Raw genomic sequence first — 11,533 nt, 5'->3', positions numbered from 1 at the left:
CATTGACAGGCTGACAGCTGACATGAAGTGAAGCCTGTACTACCGGTATAGAGCTCGCATTAGGAGCACGCTGATAGGCTTAGCTTCTAAACAACTACGGTGGCTCGTAGTGGACAAATATCATGACTTTGCATAACGTTATAGCCCCCAGATGTCCGTCAATTATTGTGCCTATTGATGAGCGATTTAAACAGAGCGACAGAGCGATTCCAAAGGGTTCAGTCGAGCGACAGAGAGAAAAATAAATATCTCGGTGTGAACACAGCTTTACACACAAGATCCGTCTTAAAGTGTTTTTGCCCTTACCTGCTAAAACATTGTCATTTTTATTCACATTTTAACAACATTGACCACATAGTGCTCCTTCCCACTAGGTGAGCTGTGAAAACCATAGTTAACTGTTAATAAGTGCAGAATAAATTAATTTATTAACCTTAAAGCAGCTACGAGCAAGACTTTCGATTGTTATTAAACAGTCTAAATTTAATATCGATGCCTCACATCTTACCTCTAATATTAGACGAGACCAACGCGGAGTAGTCTCGCTTGAAAGCAGAGTGAATCGGCGAGTGTTGTCTTGATGATTAGTCTGTCTGCGGGCCGGTGTCATCAGGAAGTGAAACGAAACGGTTTGCGGCAGCCACTTCGGCTGTTTTTGGCCAGCGCAAGCGGGCCCGATATCTGGCTTTGTCCAGTCCAATTTGCGTGCCGATTTGAGTGCCGATGCTCGTGAGCGCTTTATCGCGCTGGCCATATGCTACGTCCTGACCTAGCCTACCTTGCCTTGTTCAATCATTGTTAGGCAGGTTCTGCGTCTGAAAGCTGTAGTTGTTGTGACAGGACTCACCGTGTTTACTCCCAGAAGTAACGCAGATACCATATAGTCTCATTCTTCAGCTGAGGGCCGAACAGAGGGTTAGCCTGGGCCAGGATCGCTATCAACCAGCTGAGAGAGAGAGAGAGAGAGGGAGAGGGAGGGAGAGAGGGATGGACAGAGAGAGAGAGGGAGGGAGGGATGGAGAGAGAGAGAGAGGGAGGGAGGGGGAGAGAGAGACAGAGAGTGCGCATAATATTTTAGGGCTGCAACTAACGATTATTGTCATTATCGATTAATCTGTTGATTATTTTCTCGACTAATCGATTAGTCGTTTGGTCTATAAAATATCACTAAATGATATTTAGTGATAAAGCCCAAGGTGACATCCTCAAATGTCTTCTCTTGTTCTGAGCAACAGCCCACAACCCAAAGAGAATCAGTTTACTGTCATAGAAGACTAAAGACACCAGAAAATATTCACATCTAGGAAGCTGGAACGAGAGAATTTCAGTATTTCTTAGTTCTGAGAAATTAGTCTAAAGTAAACGATTAATCGATTAAAAAAAGTGTTTGGCAACAGTGGAAAACAACATGCTCCTCATCTTGGAGAGAACATGGATGGAAAAATATCACAAGATATTTTTTAACTCCTGCACAGACAAAATATCAAAACACAAGGTGCTGGAGAATGTGTGGAGCAGACCGAGCTGACCATTTCCATATATTCTGGGACTGCCCTATTCTAAAAGGTTACTGGCAAGAATTAAAGAAATGTATGGATGAAATAACCAAAGTGAATCTTCCACTCTCATTTGAGGTATTATACTTGGGGAAAGTAGACCAAGGGCTTGTGCGATTAAGAGACAAACATATATTTAGAATGATGTTAATTGCAAGTAAGAAAGCGATTACAAGGAAATGGCTGAAGGCCGAAGCGCCTAGGGTGGATGATTGGATTGAAGTAATGCATGATATATATGTGATTGAGAAGCTGACTTATTCTATCAGACTGCAACAGGATAAGTTTAAAGGAATTTGGGAAAATTGGATCGAGTATATAGCGCCAATTAGAGCAGACTTTGTATAAGAGATTGTGCAGGGCAAGGAATCCCTTAGTTCAAGGTTTAATAGCTACAGATATGTACATGTTATGATTTATTTTTGTATTTTTTGTTAATAAATGTAAAAAACAGAGCTGATATAGAGATGACTAAGTATATGTATGGAGAAGAGCATAAAGAAATGTGTGGTACTGAATACAACTGTCAATAAGCATACATGGGAATTGAGAGAGGGGGGAGTGGGGAAGGGAATGCAGGGGTATGATTGTATGTATGAACGATATAACATTATGTATGACACAAGAAAATAATAGTAATGATGTAACAGATGCTCTGTATTCCATGCTGAAGAACAATAAAAAAAGAAAAAAAAAAAAGAAAAAAAAAAGTGTTTGGCGATACATTTTTTGTCGATGGACTAATAATCAATTAGTCCAATTAATCAATTACGACTAATCATCACAGCTGTATAATCGTTAATCTGTCATATGGATACAGCTGCTTCTATTGCAATGATTTGAAATCACTTGTGTTGATATCGCTGTCAGGGATTCTGGACAACACCAAACTTCATTTCAGTGGGTAAATGTTGTATTCTTTTCCCGGAACTGTGCGTGCGTGCGTGCATGTGTGTGAGTATGTGTTGTGCATGTGTGTGTCTGTTGGTGTGTGTCTGTGTGCGCGTGCGTGTACAGAGTACTCACAACAGGTAGCAGCAGATGGCGGTGAGGATCAGACTGGTGATGATCACCCTGTGACACAGAGAGCAGGGTATTTTAAACGTTGTTTTCAAAGCGATCCCTTGACCTCTCACCTCAAGATATCTGAATGAGAATGCATTCAGGCGGCGTCTCGTCATAGACGCGTGGTCAATGGGTCAGCATGGGGGAAATCCTCCCGTTGTTCCCAGCCAGCATAGTTAGCATTTAGCTGCTAGCCCAGCCCAGGCAGACAGGATCGGGGATTCAACCACCGCAGTAAACGCACATCTGAACAGACGTTTATGTACCTGCTGTTGAATCCCCAATCCTGTAGTGTAGAGCCGCAGCACCGTCCTTTGGTGAGTCAGCCCATTGAGATACGGTATATGGGGTTTTTTCCCCCACCGTCTAGTCTCGCGCGGCAGCCGTAGTAACATTTTGTGGGCGTTCCCACACAGACCAACTGTATCTATTGGTTCTATGAGTACCCACATGTCTCCTCTTTACAGGTAAGGTAACGTTAGCATTGTTTGATAAGGTAGCACGAGCATTTTTCTCATTACTGACAGAGTCTCCATGGACTTGAAGCATTGCTGATACCCCAGAAAATCATCTTCTTCACAGCCTAATGTTGGCAGTTATGCATGGCGTCATGCCTCTCTCTCTCTCACTCACTCACTCACTCACACACACACACACACACACACACACACACACACACACACACACACACACACACACACACACACAGCACACACACACACACACACACACACACACACACACACACACACACACACACACACACACACACACACACACACACACACACACAGGTGTGTGTAGCCTGACTGTGAGTCAGCATCACTGTTGTTTTAACCTGTATGACTCACACACTTTCTTTACATCCAAATACAACAACAATAACAGACAGAAACATCATCTCGTCTTCACATCGGCGCCTAGCGAGCTGCTGCTTGTTTTACAGCTCAGTGGTTCTTAGTGGTTCTAGTGAGCTGCTGCTTGTTTTACAGCGCAGTGGTTCTTAGTGGTTCTAGTGAGCTGCTGCTTGTTTTACAGCGCAGTGGTTCTTAGTGGTTCTAGCGAGCTGCTGCTTGTTTTACAGATCAGTGGTTCTTAGTGGTTCTAGCGAGCTGCTGCTTGTTTTACAGCTCAGTGGTTCTTAGTGGTTCTAGCGAGCTGCTGCTTGTTTTACAGCTCAGTGGTTCTTAGTGGTTCTAGCGAGCTGCTGCTTGTTTTACAGCTCAGTGGTTCTCAACGTGTGGTCCAGGGACCACCAGGGGCCCTTGAGGACCCCCCCAGCAAATCTGATGAATTGATAAATTTACCCATTATTCAATTTTGAAGAATAACATAGTTAATGTTAGATAATGTAATAGTTTCTGAGTTCAGAGACAAAATCATATAAAAAAAACATAATAATAATAATACATTTAATTTATGAAGTGCTTTTCTAAAAACTCAAAGATGCCTTACAGTACGCAATATTTTTCCCATGATGGCGAAGGCTAGGCAAAGGCATGACCCGCCCCTCTTGTAGGGTATTAACAAATTCCCAACACGGCCTATCTCAAAGCTTTCTCTCAGATGGGCATGCATCAAATAAACAAAGAATAGGACAAAGTTGAATACGAAGGCGTCGGAGATTTGCTGGATATTTATTGGTATCATCTGCTTGACAGCTCATCAGGAAGAATGGTAGGAGAGAACAACTTTGCATGGCTTGGGGCTTATTTATACCCTAGTCACAATGGGAGCGTACCTATGTTCCCCGGGTCCTATATTCCCCGGGTCCTATGTTCCCCGTTTTTGTGGGACCGGGGAACATGGAACCCTTCCTAACCTCCCCCAGACCCTAACCCAAAACCTAACCTCTCCCACCCCTCACGCCTAAACCTAAGGTCGGCATTGCGGGTGGTCGGCATAGCGGATAGACACCCCAAATGTTACGGAGAGTGTTAAAAACGGGGAACATAGGACCCGGGGAACATAGGACCCGGGGAACATAGGGATGACCCCGTCACAATAAGCCAAACAACGTGGAATGCAGTAGATTGCAAACAGGAACAACCTCCAGTTTATTTTTGGTTGTAGGCCAAGGTCACCCCGACTTTTGGCCAGACACAATGTTTCTAAAGATACTCTGACAACATTTGAAACATTAAGCATATTTTGATTAATAGGTTCATGTTCTGATTGCTTGGATCATTTAGCTTATTTTCCAAAACAAACTAGTTGAGCAATCTCCAGTTCCAATATTTCCCACCTTAGGCCCCTAGGCCTTACACAACATTTTGCTGAGGATCACAGGGAGCAAACCACTTCTTACACCCACACTCTCTGCCTCTGATTGGCTGACTGTAATCGGCTGCTCCAAAAGTATCTCAAACGAGCCTAAATATACTTTCATTCGTGATGCAGTGGAGGGGAAAGCAGGCTACTTTGAAGCATGATTCCTATAGATATTAGTGGTGTGTTTGCTGGACAGACAGCTAACATTCATACATGACTGCAGTTAGTTGTTGCTGAGGCTATGGTCATCTAAGCATTTGTTCATAACGTGAGCAGCAGGTGCAAAACAATCATTAAATCAACAAGCATGAGATACTTATATTGAACGTTACAATTGCAAACCATATAACTGAGTTATTTAGGCCTAATAGCCTATTACACAGACATGTGTATTTTTTCCTTGTCATTCTAAATTTCATCACATTGTTGCTCTGATTAATATGTCAATTCAAATACATGTCACTCTTGTGTTAGAATGAGAATGAGAATGAGAATTAAAGTTCACTGTAAATGGGCATTGACACTGTTTTTATATCACCCTTGATCAATTCTCATGCATCTTTTATATTTTTCTTTTTTGTGTCTGTAGGCTACATGATACGTGCACTGCCAAGAGTAGTGGCAGCATTATAAACCAGAGACCAGACTATATCAAAAACATAAACACACAGTGGCGTCTTTCATGCAGGCTAGCAAGCCTTTGATCAAATCTGAGAAAGAATATACGTATGTATTGCTAGATATGATTTTGTCCAGAATTCCAACATGACTACATGGTAGGTAGAGAGACAACAGAGCAACTATGATCAAAATAATCATTCTAAAAATGCATAAATTTGCTGGAAAGCCTCTGGAATGCCTTCAAGGACCCCTGGTGATCCAGATGGATGGAGGGAGGCAGGCAGGCAGGATGACGCACCAGGCCTCCATCATCCAAACCCCCCATGATGCAGGAACACACTCGTAACATTTGAAAAGATGTAGGCTAATGCAGCAGTACGACACATTATTGCATGTATTTTTTTTTTAACAGTGTAACGTTAGCCTACCAGTAAATGCAGTAGGCTACAAGCGGATAACATGGAAGGAGACACTAAATTGTTACCACCACCACCATTATCATCACTACAGTGCAGCCCTGTCACTGTCAGTGATAACGGGCACGACACCTAACGTTAGCTTAGCCCCGGTTAGCTTACCCCCGGTTCGGTCCTTTACGCACCAAGAACGGGGCCACGACGCCCACCAGTGCCCACAGCGTGGTGAAGCAGATCATGGGCAGCGCCAGAGAGTGGGACACCATGGCTCACACAGACGCAGACGGATAGAGAAGTGAAGATGATACGGGTCTCCTTGGAAAATAAGAACAAGCGCATCTAATGGCTCCTCCTGGCTGCTGCAGCTCTCTGGTCCGGCCCACACAGCGGAGACGGCACTTGATTAGTCTCTTAGAACAGACGAGTTGGCTTCCGCAATTTTCAAATGCTTCCGCCATACCGTCTGTACTTCGTGGGGGAGAATCATGCACCAACCGGAATGGGAAGTAGAAAGGCGGGTTTTCCGCTCATTAGTCCAATCAGAATCGCAGAAAGGCGGGTCTTCCGCTCATTAGTCCAATCAAAATCCAATATGCCGCATTTTTCGTGGACACACGTGTCGTGATTGGTCGGATTCCGTCGAACTTCTTTCCTGTCTGAAGGTTTTTTCCCAACTTCCTTGTGCATGTTCTGGGGGTGTAACGTAAGAGACTGTATATAGCTGCATTCGCCGGATGTAGATGAGACAGTCTGTTTTAAGAGACTAGCACTTGATTGGTCTGAGCCGCTGCGATTGGTGTTGCTGATTGGCTGAACCCGGGTGCCTGTCAGTATTACAATGCGCTTTGAGGATTTTTCTTCTTCTTCCCTAAAGGTATCCCAAAACATTCACAGTTTTAATAATTGTCTCATTTATTTTATCTCTAATTTTGTACTTGTTTTATTATTATTCATTTATATATTTTGTTATTAGCCTATTTATTAACTCATTGAGTGCCATGGACGTCTTTCGACGTCCAATTAAATAGTGACGTAGAGTGCCATGGACGTCTTTCGACGTCCAATGCGTTTTTTGACGGTGGGACGTCGATCAAAGCCTTCCGCATCTCCTGTACAACTATTATAGCTATTGGAGGTCTATAACCTATTTTACAGAACCCTTAGGTGGCGACAGTGCTCTCCAGGTTAACAGAAAGGCAGAGAAAAACAGAGAATAAGTCGTTGGGGAAACGGAAATCGCATCGCATCCGTATGCATCGATATGCATGAAGCGTTTTAATGTTAGATGTGCCTGCAGCAGCAGCAGCCAATCTGCTCCCACAATTGAGCTCCTCCATGTCCGCTGCAACAGCCTATTCGCATGATCAGCCGTGGAGTTGTTTTTATTCTCAACTGGAAGCATAGGAGCCGGTGACAAACACACGCGGAAGCTGTAAAAAAGCTGGATGTCGCGACGCGCACCCTTCACAGTGCAGAGCAAACTCAGCAGAGGGCCACCTCCCATAAGGAGGAGTGTGCAGTTGAGAGGGGGGGGGGGGGGGCACGCAGAGCAGCACACACACAACACCCAGACAGACCCAGGCAGCAGGACAGGGTTGGCAAACGCAAGCCAGAGTCAGTGATGTGTTTGAAATGTTTAATTTCACAAAAGGGCCATTATCTCAGCTTCTAGAAAAAAAAGGCTCTTTTTTGTTAAATCAAGCTATCTTCTCCGGCTGATAACTAAAGAACGGAAAATGATATCAATAAACCTGTTTTTGCTGATGATAGAAAAGAGTCTCATCGTTCTTTTTGCGTGTTCATTGTTTACATAGTAATATCACACAATATTCTGTGGGCCTCGAGAAATCACTGAAAAAAGCTCTGAAACTCTGGCACTGGGAGCGTCCGTTCTCCAAAAGTGGCTGGCACTCAATGAGTTAATGTATTACTAATTTATATTTTGTTATCATTTATTATGTTGTTGTTTATCTAGGCTACTATGTATTATTAAAAAAAATCACAATATTAGGCCTACTTGTTTTTCTTAAATTATTATTTCTGAAAGTACATTGTTAATTGTTTTGACAAGGAGAATTGGCTAAGAAGATGAAAATGATAATTATAATTATTATAATTATAATTATAATTATAATTATTATTATTATTATTATTATTATTATTATTATTATTATTATTATTGATCCTGACTTGAGGACCCTGTGCACAGCAAGCAGGTCTCACATATTCAGGGGAGTTTCGCTGAGAGCAATGCTTAAACTTCAACGCTTCAGGCATATAGGCGGATTACATGATGGGCCCCTGGGCCTGGACACATGAAGGGCCCCCCTCACAGTGCACAAACACAGAATTAAGGCCAGAATAAGAACTAAGACAGGGGTTCCCAAACTTTTCCGTCCAAGTACCACTACATACCAAACCAAATTTCCCAGGGACCACTTCCACTGCGTATACAATACAATACATATAAAGGCAACACAATTAACGTTTGTGTCCACCAGTCAAATAGTGAATGTTCACATTTTACCAGCCACTCAATAGATTATCATTGTTCTTTTGGATGGTGAGTGAAGCAAATCTGCCAGCCACTTTTACCAGCATTTGGCTGGTGGCTGTGCTAATTTTGGACCCTGTCTCAATAAAACTGGATTCATAGCACAGGTACACTCAATTAAAGCCAAAACACAATAACCCTCTAATTGTTCATAAACTTATGGAACATTTTGTCAAAAATAAATGGTTGGGGCCCTATAAGGGATCATTTGTAGCCTGGGTAAACCCAGCCCCCACTGGGGCTCTGGGTTAGGGGCCCCCTGAGCTCTGGGGCCCCTGGGCCTGGGCCCAGTAGGCCCGTTCGGTAATACATCCCTGGCTTCAGGACAGGTCATAACATCATAAAGCAAACTGCAGCTAACATCCCACCATCAGATGTCTGGTGTACAAAATCAACCGTGTGAGTCATGAAACAGAAAACTACCTCAGTGCTTATCTCATGTCCTGACAAAGGCATTGCAGGTACAATACAGAATGAGTTAGTGATCGGAGTACTAAAGTATAATTCATGTTTCCTTTCTAATTCAGACATGGAAAATGGTTAAAAATCTAAATTGAAGAATGAACAGTCAAAGATTTTAAAATTTTAACTGAAAATCAATTTGCAAACAGAATCAAAAAACACAAAAACAATCAAAGCCTGAACCCATATACATTTTAGGCATTACCTTTTTATCATTATTCATTTTAGATTGGAAAAATGCTAAATTAACATTGAAAAGTACAATTCAAAGTTGAAAATACAAAATTGAAAACTGAAAAATGGAAGTCACGTGACCATTTCGGGGTACGCCCACATTTCAAGGTACGCCCATATAAGGTATGCCCACAGACAGCCAAAAGAAAACGGAAGTCAATTGCTGAAAGTCAAAATAAAAGTACCGTATCCTGTGTCACAGGGGCAGCTTGTGAACAGGCAAGGCAGGCAACTGCTTGGGGCCCCATAGTCGGTTAGGGCCCCCTGAGGCCTGACAAACTTTACTCCACAGCAGTGACCACAAACCAATGGAAAATTTGCAATGGCATTGAAACCTCCCTATAGGGGCTCCATCGACAATTTTAAATGACATGAATTCACTTTCACTTTCAATTCAAGTATGTGACTCATTCCCGTCAAACTTGTATGATTCACGTATTCTCTTGAATTGAAAGTGAATGAAGTAAATGAATTTATCTGGAAGTCAAAACGAAAGAGAAAAAAAGAGGATGTGGGGAAAAAACAAGTGGAGCAGATACTGATTAGGCAGATAACTGAATGCTCTTATTTTATTATAGCAACCTATGGGGAGATAGGCTACTTGAATAAATTCAGCTAGCAATGGTGTCACTATTATTATTTTTTTAGTTAACCTGGTTAAGCTAATAGTTAAGCTATTCATTTCTATGAAAGCAGGGCAAACAATTAGCACCAGTCACCACTCACCAGCCAAATGCTGGCAATAAAATATACATCTGCAAGTGGCTGGTAGGTAGATTTGATTCACTCACCACCAGCCAAAAACAAACAATGCTAAACCATTGAGTGGCTGGTAACATTTGAGCATTCACTAGACATTTGGCCGGTGGACAAAAAAGTTAACTTTGCACTATGAAAGTTATGAATAGGCTAATAAAATATGTCCTAGGAACTTGAGGAATTCCAATGATAATATTGATGTATTTTTCGTTGGTGTCAGGTTATTAATAAAATGATGGTGATGAGGATGGGAATTTTTGCCTAGAGAGTACAGAGAGTACAGACTCTAGAATCGCCACTGGTGTTAGGCTCAGTTAAAGAGCATTAGCTAACGTCATGATTGATACTATGGGTATCAATTTTGTTTCTCGGCCCAGAAAATGTTATGGACCCGTGCTTCTGTCTGGCTGTGGGCGTACCTTATATGGGTGTACCTTGAAATGTGGATGTACCCTGAAATGGTCATGTGACTTCCATTTTTCAATTTTGTATTTTTAACTTTGAATTTTACTTTTCAAAGTTAAATCTGCATTTTTCCAATCCAAAATGAATAATGATAAAAAGGGAATAGCCAAAATGAAAAATGGGGTCAGACTTTGATTATTTTAGTTTTTCGATTCTGTTTGCAAATTCAGTTTTCACAGTGTCACTGTGGGCGTGCACTTTGTGGTTTTCAAGTAATATGAGGGATCAGCTGAGCAGCATTTTGGTAAACAAACCGCGTCACTGGGTGGCAACGGCAATGGAACCCTATGGAGCCCAAGTGGCGCGAGGCTTGAGTGGCTGACTCTAGCCAGTTAACTCTGTTTACATTTTAAAAACTGCAACAGTTCACACAACTTTAACACAACATGCATCAAACTCTTGAGCTACTTCTGCTCTCACTCAGAATGTCAAAAATATAGGCGATGTCATGTAGGCCAGTGGTTCCCAACCTTTTTACACCAAGTACCACCTGAGAAAGTAGTTGGCTCTCCAAGTACCACCATATGACCGACGTTAAAATACAGTCTATTCAGCCAGGCCCGTAGCCAGGGTTTGAGAAATACCAAGGTCATTTTAGCGCGGCGTGGGGGCACCCCCGGATAGAAAATTTTGTCCATTTTAAAGTAAAATGCTTCAATCTGGTGCACTTTGAGAGCAAAATGAAGAGGCTAGATCTATAAAGAACTACATACATCATGTTAGATTAATATCCTCTTTACTGTGCTGTTGCTTTAAAATGATACAAAAAATAAATGTCTCCCCATATGATATAATTTATATTCTGCATACAGGTCACATGGCAGAATACTGCTCAATTAAATACAATGGCCCATCTACACAAACATCACTTACAGGGGAGTTACTTACCCATTCACTTCAATAGAACTGTCCCCAAAGTCTAGCCCCAATCTAGCCTCAATGCAAAATCTGAATGTTGTGAGTTATCTCTCTTCTATAGCACACAGAGAGGAAGCAAATTGTTGCATTTCCGAAAAATACGGTGTGGAAAATACCGATGTCATGACCTCGGTGTCCTCAATGGTAGCTACGGGCCTGTATTCAGCTATGCACAGTTCACGCAGTAGGCACATTTATTCCAACCTGCAGCC

At 42.2% G+C, this 11,533-nt stretch overlaps 1 protein-coding gene across 1 annotated transcript; it reads right to left on the bottom strand.

The window, feature by feature from the left end:
- Positions 1 to 852: 852 nt before the first annotated feature.
- Positions 853 to 6,195, bottom strand: LOC310775123 (V-type proton ATPase subunit e 2-like; the record flags this gene model as incomplete). The annotated part of the gene is made up of 3 exons (XM_083635214.1): positions 853 to 946; positions 2,583 to 2,630; positions 6,092 to 6,195. 3 exons carry the CDS (start codon positions 6,193 to 6,195, stop codon positions 853 to 855), a joined length of 246 nt encoding a protein of 81 aa, XP_083491340.1.
- Between the last annotated feature and the right edge of the window lie 5,338 nt (positions 6,196 to 11,533).

This window comes from Poromitra crassiceps (genome assembly GCF_964638095.1).
Source record: "Poromitra crassiceps genome assembly, chromosome: 4".
Classification (NCBI taxonomy): domain Eukaryota; kingdom Metazoa; phylum Chordata; class Actinopteri; order Beryciformes; family Melamphaidae; genus Poromitra; species Poromitra crassiceps.
Note: the sequence above shows the minus strand (reverse complement) of the source record. Positions and strands in the feature narration are given on the sequence as shown.